This window comes from Verticillium nonalfalfae, assembly GCF_003724135.2.
Source record: "Verticillium nonalfalfae strain VnAa140/NRRL 66861 chromosome Unknown scaffold_142, whole genome shotgun sequence".
Taxonomy (NCBI): domain Eukaryota; kingdom Fungi; phylum Ascomycota; class Sordariomycetes; order Glomerellales; family Plectosphaerellaceae; genus Verticillium; species Verticillium nonalfalfae.
In genome coordinates, this window is record NW_021167367.1 from 1 (window position 1) to 20621 (window position 20621).

At 55.5% G+C, this 20621-nt stretch overlaps 5 protein-coding genes and 1 non-coding gene across 6 annotated transcripts; 3 read left to right on the plus strand and 3 right to left on the minus strand.

The window, feature by feature from the left end:
- Positions 1-383: 383 nt before the first annotated feature.
- On the plus strand, positions 384-457 carry D7B24_001923. The gene has a single exon. It is a non-coding gene; the product is annotated as a tRNA-Ile (tRNA).
- A 509-nt stretch (positions 458-966) lies between these two features.
- D7B24_001924 (uncharacterized protein) lies at positions 967-1215 on the minus strand (the record flags this gene model as incomplete). The annotated part of the gene is made up of 2 exons (XM_028636142.1): positions 967-1051; positions 1106-1215. The coding sequence occupies 2 exons, from the start codon at positions 1213-1215 to the stop codon at positions 967-969; spliced, it is 195 nt and encodes a 64-aa protein (XP_028491560.1).
- A 2641-nt stretch (positions 1216-3856) lies between these two features.
- On the minus strand, positions 3857-5306 carry IDH2 (NAD-dependent isocitrate dehydrogenase; the record flags this gene model as incomplete). The annotated part of the gene is made up of 5 exons (XM_028636143.1): positions 3857-4648; positions 4719-4841; positions 4903-4989; positions 5102-5161; positions 5220-5306. 5 exons carry the CDS (start codon positions 5304-5306, stop codon positions 3857-3859), a joined length of 1149 nt encoding a protein of 382 aa, XP_028491561.1.
- A 1080-nt stretch (positions 5307-6386) lies between these two features.
- D7B24_001926 (uncharacterized protein) lies at positions 6387-9690 on the plus strand (the record flags this gene model as incomplete). The annotated part of the gene is made up of 3 exons (XM_028636144.1): positions 6387-6711; positions 6781-8885; positions 8941-9690. 3 exons carry the CDS (start codon positions 6387-6389, stop codon positions 9688-9690), a joined length of 3180 nt encoding a protein of 1059 aa, XP_028491562.1.
- A 420-nt stretch (positions 9691-10110) lies between these two features.
- Positions 10111-12599, minus strand: D7B24_001927 (uncharacterized protein; the record flags this gene model as incomplete). Its single annotated transcript, XM_028636145.1, has 3 exons — positions 10111-10292; positions 10348-11919; positions 12023-12599. The coding sequence occupies 3 exons, from the start codon at positions 12597-12599 to the stop codon at positions 10111-10113; spliced, it is 2331 nt and encodes a 776-aa protein (XP_028491563.1).
- Positions 12600-14975: 2376 nt separating this feature from the next.
- On the plus strand, positions 14976-17593 carry D7B24_001928 (uncharacterized protein; the record flags this gene model as incomplete). Its single annotated transcript, XM_028636146.1, has 2 exons — positions 14976-15437; positions 15491-17593. The coding sequence occupies 2 exons, from the start codon at positions 14976-14978 to the stop codon at positions 17591-17593; spliced, it is 2565 nt and encodes an 854-aa protein (XP_028491564.1).
- Between the last annotated feature and the right edge of the window lie 3028 nt (positions 17594-20621).

Genomic DNA, 20621 nt, shown 5'->3' on the forward strand with positions numbered 1-20621 from the left:
GACCTTGGCATTATTAGTACCACGCTCTAACCAACTGAGCTAACCGACCAGTTGAGGCATTACTGCTTGTGATCGGGTTTCGGGAAATGGGATACTTATATTAAACAGCCACCATTCGTGTCCCTTCTTTGGGGAGCTACTTTCTCTAGAACCTGCCAGGGCCTCAGCTGCAGATTTGGCGCCCCACATCTTGCAGCAAAGTCATCTGGATCATGCCCACGTTCACGATAAGAATCAAGCGCCGGCCTGCGGCAAAACCTCCCCACCTAGCCCACGATCTCACTGCTTGCCGTTGTTAGGCCCCACCTCACGATCGTGAACATGCCCACAAGAATGACCACGGTCGACATAATACCTCCAATTCTTCGCCCGTTACATCAATTGGTCGGTTAGCTCAGTTGGTTAGAGCGTGGTACTAATAATGCCAAGGTCATGAGTTCGACCCTCATACTGACCAGCGATATCTTTTGCTGACGAGACCTAACATTGCGTGTTTTGCGACGATTGGCTGCAATCACTTTTGCTTGCTCGAGGTCCTTGTCCGAGGCTTGCACGAGAGGTTCGAGCTGTCTTCCTTTGGTAGACGTCAAGAAATAGTACCACGGGTTTCCTTGCCCAAATCAAGTGATGTTCTACGAATCGAGGTACCGATGATGACCAGCGTGCTGGAACGAACCTCGGACCTAACAAACAAGGATGGATCACCATGATGAATCGCTCGCCCGGACGTAAAAATGTGACTAGAATTCCAGAATACTCTGTTCTAGATGCTTGCTAAACAGTCTCTTGATAGACTTCCAAATATTTCCACGTTCAGCCGTCGTGTGAATTGATGGTTCATAATCCATTCGGGGCGACCTTGACGCCCCCAGGCATGCCTCTTGCCGTTCAACCCAACCTGATATCTGTTGCTACGCCATCATAACGCCATGCTGCAATAATAATGAAAACCCCGGCAGACGATGTTCAGTGAGAAGAGGTCGAGTTGCCATCGGTCGACTCGGTGTTGATGGAATCAGAAGAAGACGCCCTCTGGGCCTTGGCGCGCTGGCTGAAAGGAAGTCAGATACTGCTCTGGCGAGCGTTGAACTGAGCTGGTACATACTATGAGGAGCGGTCCTGCAGGCGGCATGTGTACCTGGCCTTGCCGGCCTTGAGGACGAAGGGGATGCCAGACTCCATGGCGAGGGTGAGACGGGTCTGCTTCTCAGGCATGTTGAAGGTTGGAGAAATTGGTGGACGACTTTGATGACCGGGCACGGGATATGACAGAACTCTCGATGCAGATGTTGGCGATGGGCAGAACGTAGTGAACGAAGAAGACTGTCTTGATAACGTTGTGAGACCGGAAAAGCAGCCATATATAGGTAGGTACACGACTGTCGCCTCAAACGGCCCGAAGACCACCTCGCGAACCCTACACCGACCTTCAACGATGACCCCAACCTCCAGCCAGCATGCCGTCAATGGCGCGGCAACGACGGCAAGGAGACAGATGCGACGAGGTCGGACACGACGGGAAACGCGAGGCATTTCCGTGGTGAGGATCCTCTCCCCCCCCACACCCACTGATGCCAGCCCATCGCATTCGCGCCGGTCAAGGGCCCACACACCACTCCCGGTCCAAACCCGGCCGCCGGCACCATGTGCCGAGGAGACCCCACGATGACACTGGGTCAGAATTGTGGTGCGAAACCGAGGATCGAGGACCCTGGCCGACTCTGATCCATTCTTTGTTTCTGAAAACCCCGACGACACCGGTCATCGCACGTCCTGAGTAATGGGTCGAAACCGAGGCTCGACAGTGGTCCTCATTTGCCTCATTTCCTACGATTGCGGTGGATGCGAGGCGTCGGGTCGCGTGGTCTTTGTCTGACCGATCATTTTGAGCCGCCAAATCGGATGTCGGTGCCGGGTCTCAACGCCACTATCACAACGTGTCATCGTGTCGCTTTCCGATGGCCAATCCTCAGAAGTTGCAAGGACGGTGCCGTGACTCGAATTGAAGATAAACGTGGGGGAGACATGTCTTTGACGCTTACCGATGAACATAAGGCGCAATATGCTTTGAACTCTCCGAAGCCACTGCGCGCCAGATCGTCCCGTAACCCCCCGCCTCCGCCGACCCAGCACGCATCTGTACTGTGCGACGTTGGGAGCCGTTTGATCCGAGCAAGATGCACCGAACTGATTATGATTACCTGCGAGGCGTCCCGACGACCGGAAGCATCGTCATTGGGCCACAGTCGGACGCATGACTAGCTTCCTCTGTCCCCCACATCGCTCTACTGCTGAATGACCCGCCCGAATCAAAGACGCTGACTGCAAAGTGTCACGGCGGACGAAGAAGCGTGCAGAGTTGGCCACGGACACAATGTTCGTCGGGCTGAGACAGCTGCCTCCAAAACGAGTTCGGCTTGACATTGACATCGCGGGGCGGTAACAGAATGCTTCCGTGACCTACCATCGCCGTGGTAGGTAGTGACAGGTTGCTTTGGAGACAGCCTGACACGCTGCCATGCGGTAACAACCAGAGCTATCCTCAGACAACCCATGCAGCTGGCATACTTCCCGTAGCGTCGCCAGATAGTCTGACAGGTGGTTGCCCATCCGGACATCGATCACCTCCACCTCGCCAATCGGGATAAAGGTCCGCCGACAAGACTGAAACTGGAGGACCTTGGAAAAGGTAGTAATATGCTAGGTACCAACGACTTTGCTCCATTCTGCTCCTTTTTCCGGTGTCAAGCTGTAGGCTTCCTCGGGGACTTGCCGCGGGCAAAACACTGGGCTATCATGGATTCCCACACAGCAGTCCAGGTCGTAAAAAATAGACAAATGAACCACAAGGTGTCACGGAACCCCACTCTAAGTCTTGCGTGAGAACCTTATGACCCTGCACACACAAGGCCGACAGCTTCCAAGGATTTACCAAACGGCAAAGGAGCAGATTGAATCGCCATGGGCTTTGCCGTCGTCACTCTACATGGGGTAACTAGTCGGCATAGTTCCTTGGACGGCCTCTTTCGTGTCTCTCTCTCTCTCTCTCTCTCTCTCGCATACAACGCTCTCGTGTACAACTTTACCAAGTTCCCGGCATGACGCTTAGAAACGCCATATACGTTTTGTCCGGTAGCAAAGTACGAGGAGGATGTTCCGAGTCGGAGCGTGGCTTCTACGCTTCATGTTCAAGCAGCGAAACATATCATTTGCTGGGGGGTTTGACGGGAGAAGGGGGGACATTGAGGGACACTGCTAGACTAGAGCCTTGCGCTATGGGCATGAAATCAAGCCCCTCCCCGCCCAGAGTGGGGACGTTGACGCCTCTCTACATGTTAGTCCGTCAAGGCCCTTTGCATTGGATTATAGAAATGTTGCGTATATCCCTGTCACCTGTCAGTTGCGTCACGTCGGTGAGATGCTGACAGCTTGAGCCGCAGCGTATGGGCCAAAGAAACCCGCCCTGCATGCCACTTGACGTCTGATGCACGGCCACGTTCTTGGAGGCGCAGACAAGCTTTCGCGGGCCGCCGATCCCCCCCGGCCTCTTCTCGTCCTGCAGAAGAAGCGATCGAGATCACGCGCCAACAGCAGCAAAGCTAGAGCGGGTGTGTCATCTTTTCGTGCGGCACGACCAACGGCCATGCGTGTCCAGTTTGCGCCCAGCACATGCCGCCGCCCAAACATTCATTCGATCACGTCGGAATCGCGCGCACACAGACCGGCTGGTCAAACCCAAGCTCATCCCATTCATGAAAAAGCTATACTAACGTTAAAAAGAGGTGTGTTTGTACAGTCTACGACGGTACTACCCTGGATGCGCGTCGTGGAGTATCTAATCGGTCGTCGTCGTCCTTTACAGCTTGGAAATAATGGCAGAAGCAAACTCGTGAGTCTTGGCCTTGCCGCCAAGGTCACCGGTGAGCGCCTTGCCCTCGGCAAGGGTGGCGAAGGCGGCCTTCTCGATCCTGTCGGCGTACTCGGTCAGGTTCATGTGCCTCAGCATCATCATGGAGCTGAGGAGGAGGGCGGTAGGGTTGGCGAGGCCCTGGCCGGCAATGTCGGGGGCGGAGCCGTGGACGGCCTCGAAGATGGAGCACTCGTCGCCGATGTTGCCGGAAGGAGTGAGACCGAGACCGCCGATGAGACCGGCGCACATGTCGGACAGAATGTCACCGTACAGGTTGGGCATGACGAGGACCTTGTCGTTGTAGGGGAGGGGGTCGGTGACCATCTTGAGGCACGAGTTGTCGAGGAGCTCGGCGTCGAACTCAATGTTGGGGAAGTCCTTGGCGACCTCGCGGGCGACGTTGAGGAAGAGACCGTCAGACATCTTCATGATGGTGGCCTTGTGGACGACGCGGACCTTCTTGCGGCCGATCGACTCGGCGTGCTGGAAGGCGTAACGGAGGACGCGCTCGCTGGCCTCGCGGGTGATGAGCTTGATGCTCTGGACGACGCCATCAACGACGACGTGCTCGATGCCCGAGTATTCGCCCTCGGTGTTCTCGCGGATGAGGACAGTGTCAACACCGTCGTAGGGGGTCTTGTAGCCAGCAATGGAGCGGCAGGGGCGCAGGTTGGCGAAGAGGTTGAAAGTGCGGCGGAGAGTCAGGTTGAGGGAGACATGACCCTTGCCGATGGGGGTCTAAGAGATCATGTCAGAAATGGACCGGTGATCCGGGACTTTGCCCAGATGGCTGCGAGAGTAGACTTACGGCCAGGGGACCCTTAAGGGCAATCTTGTTCCTCTTGATGCTCTCAATGGCAGCATCGGGAATGGCAGTCTTGCCGTCCTTCAGGATGGGGGTGACATCGATAGGCTCCCAAGAGATGGGGGCCTTGGTAACCGCGTTAGCATGGTTTGCGCAGACAAAGGTTCGCTCGCCTAATTGAACGTACCTTGGCAGCAGCGAAGATGTTCTTGACGGCGTCCGAGATCTCGGGGCCAATACCGTCACCCTCAATCAAGCTGACGGGGTACTTGCCCTATGCGATTGTTAGACACGTTGCCGTCGTATCCCTCGCCGCAGCCCACTGAGTGATTTTACTCGGCTCAAAGGACAGCACTTAGGGGACCGGGGGCGAGAGGGAGGCGTACGCTGGCATCCTTGACACCGTTGAACTTGGCGACACGATCGCCCTGGGCGGAGTAGAACCTCTGTGGCCAATGGTCAGCAAAGCAGCAAAGGCGCACGATGGGCGGGTTCGAAGCGCACCTGGAAGGCGACAACGCCAGCGGCGCGGGGCGCGACGCGGAGGGACTGCCTGCCAATGGGCGCAGAGAAAGCACGGGCGGCCAGCATTGTGAAGGTTTGGTAGGGAATTGGATGAGCCTGGCTGCTGCGCGTGTGACGGAAAGGCTGAACGGGAGGAGGGACGTTATCGAGCTTTCGAGATTCGAGATTCGGAGATGGAGGATTGGTCTGGAGGTCGGTTGCAAAGAAATCGAAAAACCGACGGCATTAGCAAGGCCGAGCCGATCCGCCTAAACTGCGACGAATTCCGAGATGTCAGCCACATGTGGCGCATATCCTCCCTCCTGCCCGACTCGTTCCGGTTGTGTTCGGCTCAAAAGAGAGAAAGCGTCCGCCTTGTCCTTAGGTAAGCAAGTCGCTTGTCCGAGTGGCGGCGAACCTGTTGTGCTTGGCTTGGCCTCGCTTGTTTGATGAGGAAACAGACGTGAGGCAGATGGAGGGGCTATCAGGCATTGTCTACCTGCTTGTGCTCAAGCACCATTTCATACTGGCTACTACCCACACGAGGCCGCTGATATTCTGGATGTGTTGTGAACTAAATTTTCCGTGCCGTAAATCGTCCTTCCTGCGGGCTTTCCAACCAGAAGGCAACTACACCTCAAGCGCACCAAACGGCTGGCTGGGAACAGGTCCTGGTTGGTCCCTTGCATTCGACAACACCAAAAGAACATGAAAAACCAAACGATAAAAAGAAAGAAACAATTGGTCCCAGAATGGCTTGGCCCTTTTGCTTATTATAAAAATATTCTAAATCAGAATACCAAGCTTCATCTCACTACGCTGACTTCCAAGCTCGAAGTACAGAGTCAAGCTTGCTGGTAGCCAATCAGCAACGCCCTGGATGAAGCTGTTCCATCCACACCCCTCGTCGCCATCTCTAACAATCCATCTCCACTTTGAGCTTGACCATCAGTCGCAGACGCGCCGTCCGCAAACCAACTCGTCCACCTTTAACATTTCGATACGACTCTCCTCCATAAAGTACGCGTGGGTGATCATTCGGGTCGCCTCAATACCGCCTGCTTGGCTCTCCTGCCCACGCAAAACACCCCAATGCGCCAGTCATCGCCCAACAAGCCCAACCTGTCATGAACCGCCCCTGTCGCTGATTGATCGCAAGCCAACAAAATGGCTGACTACGAGCGAAGCGTACTCGAATTCTACGGCCTACCAAATCCATACCCAAATGAATGGCCAGACGAAAAGAACAACAGCGACGGGTCAGATGCGGAGGAGGAGAAGCAGACAAAGCTGGGAAGGAGAAAATCCAGATATCAGGCGCTTGAGAGGGCCGTGAGCGACCGCAGGAGCACCATACCTGGCGCTCAGTCTGAGAAGGGAGGAGTAGGGAACATTGTCCAGAAGGATGAGCCAGATCCGCTGGGCACAACCGACAGCGTTGTGAGGACATTGCGCCAGCTTGGTGTGCCCGTTCAAGATGACGCACGTCTTCGTGAGTTCTTCCAGTAGCAGATGCACCCCCGAGTTGTCTGAGAGCAAGAACCTAATCATATCGTGATAGGTAACCGCTTCCTTCTCTCGTCGACGACCTTTTCCCCCGCGCTCTTTCTGTCGCAGATGCACGCCACAGCAGACACCCAAAGCCTGCTCATGGGTCTTGATGTTCTCTCCCAATCCATCGACCAGAAGTCAGCCTCTCTGAAAGTCTTGGTGGAAACAAACTTCGAGCGCTTCGTCAAGGCCAAGGCAACTATAGATAATGTCTACCGAGAGATGAAGTACCGTGGGACGGAGCCACCTTCGACACCAGGACGACACCAACGCGGCCATTCTCGACATGCTAGCAGGAGTAGTTTCCGGAACAGCAGCGGTGGCATGGCACTGGCTGGCAACTCGATGGCATCTCCTGGAGTCGACGTACGAAAGAAAAACGCCATCGTGAAGGAGAGCGAGTACGGCGTAATGGGCATCAAGGGTCCGCTCCTCGATGTCTCGGCCAAAGCCGAGGATGTATGGGGACCAGCGCTTGGCGGGCGTGAGAAAGAAGAGAACCTCAGAATTGTGTCTAGTCAACTGGACCAGTTCAAAGACTGTGTGGAGCTGAGTGCCTCCATATCGGACAGCATCAGACGACGTGACTACGAAAGCTTGGTGGAGGAGTACAACAAGGCGAGGCGCTTTGCGGATCAAGCCCGAAACCTGGCGCAGTCGATTGGTTCCGATGCCGCCAGCGACACCCAGCTGTACAAAATCTTGGTTGCTGCCAGGATGTGGCATGACGTTGACGAGCAGGTCCAGCAGTTCAGGCGCGACAACTTCCGAAGGCTCATCTCCCTGCACACCCTCTCCAAAGCAGAGATCAAGGCTGCTGGACAGTCACAGGACCAGCATATCGAGTTGATTGGCTTGCTATTGGAGCTCGGCGTTGAGGACAACCCAATTTGGCTATGGCTCGCAAGTCGCTATGATTACCTCAAGGGGAAGATTCAGCTCACTGCTGACCGATCCAAAGTTGAGATTGAGGTCCTTCGACGCCGACTTGCTAACGGTGAGAAGCCGGCGCCGCATCTCATTGCGTCACACCTCCGAGCTCTGGGACACCAGTCGGTGGACAACAAGTCGTCATCACTCGACACAGCTGACATAATTGAGCTATGGGAGAAAATGGTCGTCTTCTTATCAAGTCTGCTCTCCTCGACCGGCATCCTCGGCGAAGTAGTCGAATTCTGGACCACTGTTCAGGGCTTCGTGGAAGGCACAGCCCAACGAACACTACCTGGTGGTTACAATGGAGAATCGCGGGTGCATCACAGGCTTTCAGACCAGGCTGTCACCGACCTGCGGAAGGGTGTGGTCGAGCTTGTCGACATGATTCGCGAAACAGTGTTCACCTTCTTCGCGGGCCCTCCACCAGAGGACATCTCCCTCCTGTTCTCGCCGCTTCCCATGTCTCCCAACACCCCCAAATCAGCCACCATGTCGGGCTCTCTGACACCCAACGCAATGCGCGATCCTCGGTTCAATTTTGATGTCAATAACATCCCGCCGCCATCCCCCAAGAGGGGTGATGCCTGGGAGAAGTTTGCCTTCTGGCCACCATGGTCAAACTCAGTCAGTGGCGTCCACTACCTGTCCAAGATGCTTGCCCTCGTAGGATCCGGTGCTTCTGACCTAGCGAGCATCAACCCAGTCCAGGCCGGGGATGGCAGCACGCTGGAAAGGCTCAGGACACTTGTTGGAGCAGCTCGAGAGAGGTGTGCGACTGCAATTTGCGGTGCCTGGAACAAGGACGCAGAGAATATCAAGTACGTCGAGGACTGGTACAGATCCCCCGACCTCGGAGATGTCACGAGAATGCCGTCCAGTTTTGCCACCTTCGAAGGCGCCCTGTTGGCGGGCATGCAGAAGATTTTGTACATTTCCGAGGCCATGGCCAAGCCTGGCGCAGGGGATATTGTCCTCCCGCCTCCGTCCAAGCTGCTCCAGATGGTCCGAAGCCAATACGTCTCCACACTGTACAAGGCACTCAGCGGCATGGTCGAGAATGCCGAGCGTGCTGTGAAGAAGGGCGACGACGAATGGACCACCGAAGCCGAAAATTCAATTGCGACGACTGCGCCGCCTCCAGCAAACGGCGGGCGTGGTACCCTCGACGCAGGCAACCGGGTAGGTTTTTGGCCTCTTCCGCGATCCGTATGGACTGTCATGCTAATTTTCTCAGAACATCCGCATGCTTGTCACCCTCAGTAACCTGCAAGCCCTCCGATCTCAAGTTGTGCCGAGCCTCAACACGCAATTCGAGAACGCCTTCTCCGTCAAGCTGACGGATGAGTCTAAAACGATTCGCGACGTCCTGGGACAAATTGACGCCCGCCTCTTCCAGTCGTACACACGCTCTCCCCTCGAGCTGCTCCGCACCACCGTCCGCAACGGCATCGCGACCCGTGACTGGGCTGCCACTTCCGGCGACAAGCCCGGTGAGGCGAACCCCTACGTCTATGAGGTTCTACTCACCCTCGTCCTCATCCACTCCCAAGTCTCTACCACGGCACCTGCCCTCGCCTCCCAGGTTCTATCCTATCTCCTCGAGCAGACGACGCGCGAGCTCCTCGAGGCCTTCCGTTCGCACGAACGGTTCACTCTAGCCGGCCTCATGCAAGCAACCCTCGACGTCGAGTTCATCGCCCAAACGCTGAGCCAGTACACCACGGACCGCGCCTCTCAGCTGCAGAGCGAGATTTACCAGGAACTCGATGCCCGCACCGACAACGACGCGCGTGCGCGACTGCAGAGCGAGCTGCCTGAGATGCGAAGCGTGCTCAAGCGCCTGCGTGAAGCGAGCAAAAGCGAGTTTGCCTGCTTCAAGAAGCTCAAGAATCGACCTGCAGGCGGGCCAGGCGGCGGTATCGAGAGGCGGGATACGGGCGGGTCGACTATATCGAACGGGAGCAGCACCGGGCCAAAGAACTAGCACGCCTTCTGGGCGAGGTGGAAATGAGTATCCTGGCCGGCCATTGGTGATATCTAAATCATTGGCAACGTTGCGGGGTGAACTTGTAGATGAGAGTTTGGCCCCTGGTGTGGCAGGTCCCGCAGCCCTCGCGTGGATGTCACGAGCGTAGTATGTTGTGTCAACTCGACTTGTTCATTAGACTCCTCGGTGAAGAGGCTGATTCAGGTATCTAATCGAGCTCTGTCTGATCTAGGTTTGTGGAAGCCTAGGGCCAAACGGCTTTCTTCCCTCCTCTACAACTTCCTGCAATTCATTCCCGTTCAATCGTACATCATTATTGTCGTTGGTCATCATCATGGGGCGGGAGATCGCTAAGATCCCGGGCCTGCGGTTCTAGAGGTCGTCGACCGAGGCTTCGAACTCGGCCCATTCGTGATTCTATCCGGACATGGCCTGGTCCGGCCTTTGAGCTACGTCTGGAGCTGGTACCGCCGTCTGCTCGGCCACGGCATCGCTCTCCTGCCGCGGGAGCAGAACTATGCCAGAGAACTGGAACTCGAGGGAGCTTGAGCTTCGCGGGGTGAAAGAGTTTCCCTTGAGGCGGTCAACGACCTCATCGTCTGTCGTGCTTGTCAGCACAGGCTACACGGACATCAAACTTGAGCGAACACTTACACTGCAGGCTCAGCTTGCCGAAAAAGTCGGCAATGGCCTGGCTCTGCGGTTCAAACACCTCGAGCAGGCCTCCGTGTCCGCGAAACGTTTTGGGGTGCGCCTTCCGAAGAGCGAGGAGCATCTTGAGCAACTCGGCAATCTCCTGGCCCTGGGTGGTAAAAGCAGAAGGCGGGCGGTCAAGGGGCCAGCGCTGGCGGAAGTCGTCCATCTCCCAGACTTTCATAGTCCAAGTCGTCTTCTCTAGGCAATGAAGGAGAAGTAAAATCGTGAGGTACACGTCGAAGTGCAGCGTCACCTTGCCGTTCTCGAGACAGCGCTGCAGCTCGTTGACGAGCTTCTGCGAAACGGCGTTCGCCTTTCGCTCGGCAGCGGCCGAAAGCTGCCAGGTCATGAGCGTATAGAGGTCCTGCGTGGAGCCACCGTGGTCATCGGGCGTCTTGGCGACAAACTTGCCATCCTGTTCCTCGGATATGGACCAGCTGCGCTCGTGGTCAAGGATCTCGATGAGTCCCCAGAGTTCGAGGGCACGTGTGACAAGATCGCCAGTCTTCTGCTCAGCTTTCTGAGCGAATTCGAGCACAACGCGGACAAAGTGAGAGGTTTCGCGCTCGATGAGCAAAGGCAGCATCTCGCGGACATAGGTCTCCATGCGAGCCGGTAAGTCTTCCTTGTCCTGGTCAATCATGATGGCCTGGTGTTTGACCTCCGCTTCATCCTTGTTCGCTGGCTCTGCGGCTTCCTCCTCGGCCTTCAAGTCCTCGGTGGGAGAAGCAGGCCTGGCAGTGACCAAGGCGAACAGGCTCATGGGGACGCTATCATTCCATATGGCGACGCGAACCTTGGTTCCGTTTTGAATGAGCTCAAAGGCGCTGCGTGCTTGGTTGACTCTATTCTGCGAAAGCACCACAACGAGTCCCGCAGAGTACAGCGTCAGCGACTGGTTCAGATGAGTACGCACGCAGGGGTATGTCCAGTGCCGGGGCCCGTGGATTTTCCGACATTGGTCACAAGGGTCGTTGAGACCACACGTCTTTCTTAGGATTCGGCATCTGATGCAGGCTCCCTTCTTGCGTGCGGCTTGGACCTCCTTGCGCCGAACAGGGTTATAGGCCTTGCGTTTGTGCTCGCTCCGGACGCCATTGCCTATGGACATCCGGGTGCCGCCTCGGACATGAACGGGCGACATTGAAAGCGGCGCGGGCTGTACCTGCACCATGGGAGCAGCAGGCTGCAGGTTCAAAGGAGCTGGAGGAATCGGACTGCTATGAACATAGGACATTTCACCCCATGGCTGCTGAGGGTGGGGAGGACCTGAATGGTGAGATTCGGCGCTGACCTCTCGCATGGGCGAGGCAAGTGCGTCAGCAATCTCCTGGTTGGATGGTCCGTCACGGCTCTCGTCAAGCAGCTGGTGGTTGAGCCGTGCGGTAGCCGCAGCAACAGCAGCTACGGCAGCATTAAGACTTGCCGAGTCCTCGGGCGAGACAGCGTGGCTCTGTTGCTGGGTTGCCACTTGAAGGTGCTCAAGTTTCTGTTCTGCCGTCAAGAGGTTGGAGGCGCTCTGTTCATCAGCTTGAATTTCGTTAGCACATTCGTTCTCTCAAAACCTCTCCTCAATAAGTTTTCTCCGATGAGGAACGATGCTTGGTCATGAGAGAAGATGGACTCAACTGACCTCGTTTGTCGCGCTGATCCGGCAGCTCATAACTGGTGAGAGCGTCATCAATGTGCATATGATTTGGCTTCTCTCGATGGGCGGGCTGCTCATAGCTAGGGGGTGGATTTTCAAGGGTGAATTGCTCTTGAAGTTCCAATCCGCTGGTGTGATCTGGCTGACCATGATGAGGGTTGAATTGCTGGATCGCGGGGTCGATCAGATTCCTGTTCTGGGGGACCATTTCCGTTGCCCCAACCTGGCGCGAGGCTTCAGCCAAGGTCTGCAAGGCGTCCCACGCTTCGGGAGCTTCGTTCGCTGATGCGATGCCATTGCTGGCACGAACGTGGTCGTTGAGATGGCGAGAGGCAAGGCTGCGGGCCTGCAAGCCAGAGAGGTTGAGGGCGGCATTGATGCGTTGCTCAGGTGTGATTGCTGGGCATTTTTCGGTGATGTGTTTTGTGAGAGCCTCGCCACGTCCTTTGGGGAAATTCTCACCGCACAGTTTGCATTTGTGCGGGTAGCGGTTGCTCGAGTCGGTGAGCTTGGGTCCACGGGTGAAGTATTCACAGATGATGGGATTTGGCTTGCGACCCATTCTGCCGGATCCCTTCACTATGGCGCTTGCGAGGTGCGGGAGGGTCTCCGAACACACCAGAGTAAGGTGGTCCAGACGGCAGGGTAAGTGAACAGCTTGACAGGCGACTTGGGGCAGAATTGAAGCCCCAAAATGCCGGCACGTGATGAATTGTTGGTGATGAGGTTCGGGCAAGTAGGACTTTCATGAGATTCTGCCTTCTGTGACCGACAAAATTTGTCTGACCGCTCCCCATTTTGGGATGATTCGACTGGACCCTGGAGGTTGGGAAGATAATCCGGTGGGGGTGAAGTGGGACAGGCCATTGGTCAGGTTTATCCGCGTACCCTTCGGAACAGATCGGATCACGTGCCTGTCGAAATGCCCATCGATCAGCTGAGTAATGCGGTGACCCACGCACTCGAACACGTGGTTACCAGTTTGGCGTGTCATGTGCTGACCGTGATGCATGCCTGTAGCGCACTGTCACATTGCTAGCAGTTCCCCAGATCGCTGCCCGGCCAGCTGGCCCATGAAATGCCATGAAATGGTTGTTGATGCTGCTTGGGAACGGCCTTGACAAGAGAAGAGCAGTGATGACTCGAGCAAGACCACGGCCACCCGAACGGCTCTCATGGCCATCATCTCATTGTGCTGCTAGCCGAGGACCCTGACTATATCAACAAGCTGATCCTTGCGACGCCCCCAATGAAAGAAAAGCGGGATCTCTCGTATCGGCGTTCGGCAGCATCGCGGGCCCAGCCTTATTACCAAACCCTGCTTGTTTCGGGGGCCGTGGAGAGGCCCTGCGAATACCTCTTCTCGGCCAGAGTAGTGCGTCGGCCATACACAAGTGCTATCTTGGACGAGCAAGTGGGCACAAATGGTGGCAAACTGGCTGCAAAGCGTCTATGAGGCTTATCCAGCAACCAGATGCCCTGCCTCAACACGAATAGCGTAGCTGTCACGGGCCGCAGATTGCTTGGTGGACAGGTTAAGCTCGGCACGTGGTCGTAACGGCGCCCTGGAGTTGAGGAGGATTCGACCGCCAACATCTTGGCCCTATTTCCGGAGTCTCGGCATCGCCAGGTTATTGGCCAGTCCCCTGGCCCTGCCACGATTTTAACCACAGCTGGTGTCAGCTTAGTAGTCCGGGGCGCGAAACTCGGGTCGCCTGGGGGCCAACTGATGCAGGTTTCTGTGCCTCATGCTGTATTTACTCACGCTCAGCATCCCACACTCCTAAGCCTCCTTCCTGCTTACCACGTTAGGCAGGACAAGACGAAAAGGGAAATAGCCCACCAGGGTCATCGGCGGCACAGCAAGCACAGCCTGAATCTCTGTCTGCCTTCAATCCTCTTACAACATGGGATTCTTGAGATGCTAACGACGAGGCGCATCAGGTCGACAAACTAAGAAGCTCGATGATCGGACTGCTTGACACAAGCAAAGAACTTGTCTCGTCAACTGCTCTACACGCCACCCCCAGGAACAACCAACATTCCAGCCCCCTCCCCTCCCCACCTTGAATTTCCCCCCTGATTTGTCGTTGTGGAAGTGCCGCGTCTTCGTCTAGCCTGGGCTGACGGTTTTGTGGGTGTGCAGCCATGGCATGTCAAGCCAAGAGTCCCCAAACCTCTCACCATCCGCCCATCTTTGTCAAAAAATGTAGCGGCCAGAACGGGCAAACGGCATGGAAGCCCAGGCTGCCGCCTGGCTATCATGTAGCCAGACGTAAATCAGGCCAAGTCCTATGGGCGGTCGGCCGTGACTGGCCATAGCTTATCCAGTTCTTGTACATTACCTCGTCGCCTCTATCCCTATTACTCTGGTGCCGTACCTCCGTTCATCCCTCTTCTCACAACATGGCCATTATATCTGGCTTGCCTGTGTCCACACGCCGATTGATTCGCAACCACAGGCTTTGATTGAACATCACACGGAATTCGCGAGCCTTTCTACACATCTGACAGAGACTGGGCCCACCTGTGTGCACAGGCATATCTCGCGAGCTTGTTCTCAGCGGCCTTCGAGTGTCTTGATGTCTGCTTGCGGGACAAGAATCTGCTGCGTGGTCAGTTGCAAACCTTGAGCTACACCAACTATCTTGCGCAAACAAGAGAACTTGGGCGCGAAGGGTTCCATCACTGCTCTGCGGACATTTCACTTGCCAGCCATCGTCATGTTATTCGTTGGTATTTTCTTGCTAGCTACAGTTGCTACAGTATCTGCGAGCAAAAGACGTCACGACCTTTCAAGCTATGTCTTGACAGATGTAAGGCTTCGTTGATAATCGTTGTTTCTTAGCCAATCCATAGCACGCTACTAACACGCTTGGTCAAGACAGGGACCGTGAAAGGCGGCAACGCTTTCCCAGGAGTGTCGCGACCATTTGGTATGGTCAAACTCGGACCTGATCTCGAAAACGGACGAGACAGTTACTCTGGATTCCAGCCCGATGGCGAGTTTACTGGCTTCTCCATGCTCCACGAACATGGCACCGGCGGAGCACCCAAATACGGAGTCGTCAGCCAGATGCCAGTGGTCGGCGATATTTCCAATCCAATGCTTGGAGTTACAGCCACCAGAAAGCATGGTGATGTGACGGAAGTAGGTTACTACAAGGCATCGCTAGGATCTGGGGTGGTTGTCGAGCTAGGAGCCACCGACAGGGCGGGCATGTTTAGGTACCGATTCCCCAAAGACGGAACTGACGCCCAGATCGTTGTCGATGTCTCCCATGTTCTGCCATCATATCGGGGTCAGGGTCTCGGGCAGAACTACCTAGGTGGGAGCATCACCGTAGAGCAGGATGGAAACATGCAAACCAGATATACCGGGCATGGAACATATGACAATGTGAGTCCGATCCTGCCGATGTGTTTAGAGGACAAAGTTGATGAAATTTCCAGGGCTGGAACCGGGCAGCACCCTGGAGCGTCTATTTCTGTGGTTACTTCGATAGCCAGGCTACGTGGAAGACATTTCTCAGCAAAGACCGCAAGTCGGACGAGATCATCATGTTTGGAAGCGACAATGCCACGATCAAATCCTCCGACGGGCGGCTTGGTGCCAGCTTTGCTTTCGATGACACCGACATCACTTCTCGAGTTGGGGTGTCTTTCATTTCTGCACAGCAAGCATGTGAAAACGTCGACCGCGAGATACCAAGTGGCACAAGTCTGGAGACGTTGAGAAACAAGACACGAGACGTATGGAACACTGAGATACTGGGCAAGGTGACGTCTACCGACAAAGACGAACGGAAACTGAATCAGCTCTACACGGCGCTCTATTTTATGCATCTTTTGCCCCAGAATAAGACGGGCGAGAACCCGCTATGGAAATCGGAAGAACCTTATTACGACGACATTTTTACCTTTTGGGATACGTTTCGTTGTACAACCTCTCTTATGCACATCATCCACCCTACCGCCTACGAAGAGTTTATCCGGTCTCTCATCGATATATTCCGCTTCGAGGGCTATGTGTCTGATGCGCGCTCCTCATTCTGGAACGGCGCAGTACAAGCCGGATCTAACAGCGACAACGTGCTGGCCGATGCCTACGTAAAGGGTGTCAGGGGCAAGGTCAACTGGGAAGACGGCTTTGCGGCCATGGTGAAAAATGCCGAAGTGACCCCCGATAACAACGACGATCCTCGAGACCCTTTTGGCTCGACAAAAGAGGGTCGGGGCGCCCTGCCCGACTGGCTAGAGCATGGATACATCACCCCGAAGTTCACTCGTTCACTGACGCGTGCCGTCGAATACTCAGTCAACGACTTTGCTCTACACCAAGTTGCCGCTGGGCTAGGCAAGGTGGAAGAGGCGGAGATATACCTCAACCGCTCCCGCAACTGGCGTAATCAATGGAATCCTGATCTCGAGGCACTGGGATTTCGTGGGTTCCTGGGTCCGCGTGACGAGAAAAGCGGCGCGTGGCTCGATCACGACCCTCTGGACTGCGGCGGCTGCTACTGGGGAGATCTGCTCTATCAAGGCCTCTCCTGGGAGTATTCGTTCAACGCACATCACGATTTGTCCCACCTCATTGATCTCGCAGGCGGCAACCACACTTTCCGCGACCGCCTCGAAAAGACGTTCGAGCCGGGTCAGTACAAAGGCAACGACCAATTTGGGCACACCATATTTAATCCTGGCAACGAACCAAGCTTCGGCACCCCCTATCTGTACAACTTTGTGGGCAGGCCGGACCTGTCCATCGAAAGGAGCCGTTTCATCGCCCGCAAGTACTACAAGCCCACTCCCGACGGTCTGCCCGGAAATTCAGATGCGGGTGCAATGGAGTCGTGGCTTCTCTGGAGTATGCTGGGCATGTACCCTTTGACCGGCCAGACCACATTCCTCATCGTCGCGCCCTGGTTCTCCGATCTCACCATCCATCTCAGCGGAGGCAAGACGCTGCAAATCATAGCGACGGGCATTGGTGAGGCGAACAAATCTTGGCACGTTCAATCCCTCAAAGTCAACGGAAAACCATGGACCCGCAGCTGGGTCACATGGGGTGACGTCTTTGCCGAAGGGGGCACAATGGAGTTCGAGCTCGGCCGCGAAGCGAAAGAATGGGCGACTGGCCCTCTACCACCCGCGCCTGCAAGTGAAGGATACAGGCCCCTACCACCTGTAGAGTTTCCAAACAAACATGTCGGACAAGGTCCACTACCACCACCATCGAGCGAGGGGCAGGATGACACGCAGCTCAGGGCCATATACATCGCCATCGGCGCTAGTGTAGCCGGCCTGGCAATTTTGAGTGGTACCATCCTTCTTGGCATGTGGCTTCTTGCTCGCAGAAAGAAGCATACCGCCCAGACGATGGGAAGTTCTGTCGTTGACGTCCCGGGGACAGCTTCCCGCCCGCGGGTGATCGAGCGACTTTTCCAGCAGCGACCTCTTTTACAGCAAGGGGAGCAAGAGCTCAGTGAACGGACAAGCAGCGGATCGTTGTCACCAGAGCCAGGCAAGCCCTATAGAGATGTGTCACGCGAGTAGACCAGGCTTCAAGCACACAAGCGATTTCCCCAAGAATATGTAGCAACAGCAAGCGATATCAATACCAACAATGATTGATGAAACGTAAAATGGGGAAGGTGACCTAAACGCCTATTCGCTATGCTGACCCGGCATTCGCTGTGTATAGTGACCAAACCTAACTGTGTGCAAAGCTCAAGATGTACGCAGGCTAACGATCGCGCTGGTCGCCTCCATCCCACACGTTACGGAACTCCTCCTCATCGCCAACGCGGAATCGTAGATCTGGTTCGTCTTCCGATTCGTCCTTATTCGCCCACGGCGAGGACTCGTGGGGCGTGGCCTGCTTCTGGGGTGCAGCTGCCGGCTTCTTCTTGTTGTCTTTGGTCTTGGAAGAAGCAACTGTCTCGGTGCTTTCGCTCTCGGCGGCTGTCGCATGAACTGGCTTGGGCGACTGAACCCTGGGCGTTGAAACATTTGAGGAGGCCGCTGCTGGGCCAGCGGTTGGAGAGGAGTGATCGGGGATAAGACCTTGTCCAGAGAGCTTCGGAGCGGGAATGCGTTTCTGCTTCTGTTTCTGTTTCTGCTTCTTCGGCCTGCTGCTGACGACGGCTGGCTCGCTAGACTGATGGCTGTTCTGTGAGTATGTGCGCGGGCCCTGCGGCCTGGAGGGCTGGTAGCGGTAGTTGCCGTCTGGAGCTCGAGCGTAACGCTCTCGCAGCGGTTCATGGGCAGTGATGACGGGGTACTGGGTCTGTCAGAACGCATCTTGCGCAAGGGTTCACCAATGACCTACATTCCAATCCCCATATTCGAGCTCTCTTGCTTTGGCGTAGAGCTCCTCTTCTTCGGGGTCTTTGTTCTCTTCATCAATGTCATGGAATGTGCCATTTTCGAAATTGTACTCCTCGCTTGGCCCTCCAGCAGTGCCAGATAGTAGGGGATCGCGTTCATTGAGGTCATGGTTGACCTGTCGGTCGACCTGACCGGGCGTCGGAATCCAGTACTTGCCCTTGCCACCGCGCTGGTACCGCATACCTTCTTTCAGCCTCCCAAGCCTGGCACGCGACTCCTCGTGCGGCATGATCTTGTCACCTGAATCGTATATGCGGTAGTTGTACTGGTCACCCGAGAAGGTCTGCTTCGTATCCTCGATGAGATCCCTGATGCCGAAGGCGTCACGAAAGGCAAATTTGACGGGCATGCGTGCGGCGAGAACGTTTTGGTCAGCAAAGTCATGCCACGAAAATGCATACCAATGCGCGACAGCGAATACGGGCATTTCGATGCAGATCAGAGCGTCCTGTATGGCGGCCGCAAGGTTGTCGGGGGTGTAGCCCTCAACACTGTCAGGTATAGCACCCAGCCACACCAAAATGGACAGCAGAAACCCCTGCCAATACGACGCGAAGATGATGAGCTTGATGCAGAGGAACTTAGGCACAGGGCGGAACGGCAACAGATCCTGGTGCATGCAGACCCAAAACAAACCCAGTGAGTATAGACTCAGAGTCACGCTGACGTTGTAGACGATACCACTCCAGAGATAGCCGGAGGAAAGACCAATGTAGCCCTCTTGGTATGTGCCGGTGGCTTTCATGATGATCGAAGCGACGCTGAGGACAGGCTTCAGCCAGGCGTATTGCAAGATTCCGCGTTTGATAGCCAGGAAGGTGTGAGGGTCCGAGATATCGACGCGAGGAAGGACGTGGTTCATGGGCCATAGGTGGCTAACAGGCTCGCGGCCGTGGGTCATGATAATCAAGGATCGCTCACCACCGAGGTAGTTGATAAGAAGGTGAAAGAAGGTGTATATCGTAAAGGCCTTGCATGATAATGAGATGGGGGGCAGCGACGCGTGGAGCAGCAGTGTAGACGTACCTCATAAATATCGCGAACGGGATCAACGAACTGCGCGGCCTTCAACGAGATCATGCTTGTCCACGAAGCGATGGAATATATGGGCACCCTATTTCACGGGTTAAGTTCAGCACAACAGACGCGCTGGGGCAGGAAGGAATCCTACATCAACAGGATTCGAACCACATATCGTTGCAGAAGAGGCTTTCGGTAGTTCTTGCTGTATATCTCGGACGTTAATCGAAGTTCGAACGAGGGGGTGTCGGGGTAGAACGAACGCCTGAAGAGTGATGGATCTACGCACAACGATCTAGTTAGCCACATATCCATAGCGTCAACTTGGAAGCACTGCCATAGAGCTTACACAATAGAAAGAAGCGTGGCGACCAGAGCTGCGACGCCTGCGACTATCGTCGTCGCAGTCGTGAGCTTCTGACCAGTACCACCAGCCATGTTTAATGCCGAGCGAGATGGATGTGTCGATGCGAGTATCGTCTCTCGTTATTCTGCGCCTTCAGTCATGGCAGTATTCCGATGACTGAAAATGTGGCTGTGTCTTGGGTTTGGGCGAAGCGTGGAGGTCAAATCATTCAGTCAGGCAGCAGCTTAAGATGCAAGTGATGATAGATGACGATGGCCACGAGATGATGCGACAGCTACCTTAGGAGCTGGTGCTTGGCGCCCTTCTGGTTGTGTTGAAGTCACAGGTCACTGGTTGCGCCTGTCGCGTGGGGTAATTAGGTACGTACCTGACCTCACGTACCTGCCTTTAGGTGCTTGAGCTAAAGCTCCGGGGGTCGTTAGCGTGGAACCTCATGCCCAGCGCGTCATCCCAGCACTCTGGACGTCCAAGGTCTGAAGGTGTCTGTTCCGAGTGGCTCGTGGCTCAGTCAAGGCGTTGTTCTGTTGAAGCGATCGACAACAGCTTCAGGGAGAACATTCGAACGAACACCAGAAGCAGCGTCCACTGACAGAAACCCGACATGCAACCCGACCACACGAATTTCTTGGTCAATGGATACACGTTGTCCTGAGAAACAACGAACCACACCCACTTTAGTCCAGAGCCAGCATCCGCATCGGCCGACTCTCCGAGCAATGGCAGACGGGAGGACTACACGAGCCGACTGATCGACGCGGGCAGTGAGCTGAAGGTCTAGCCAGCTGTGCTGTTGCGTGACACGCAGTG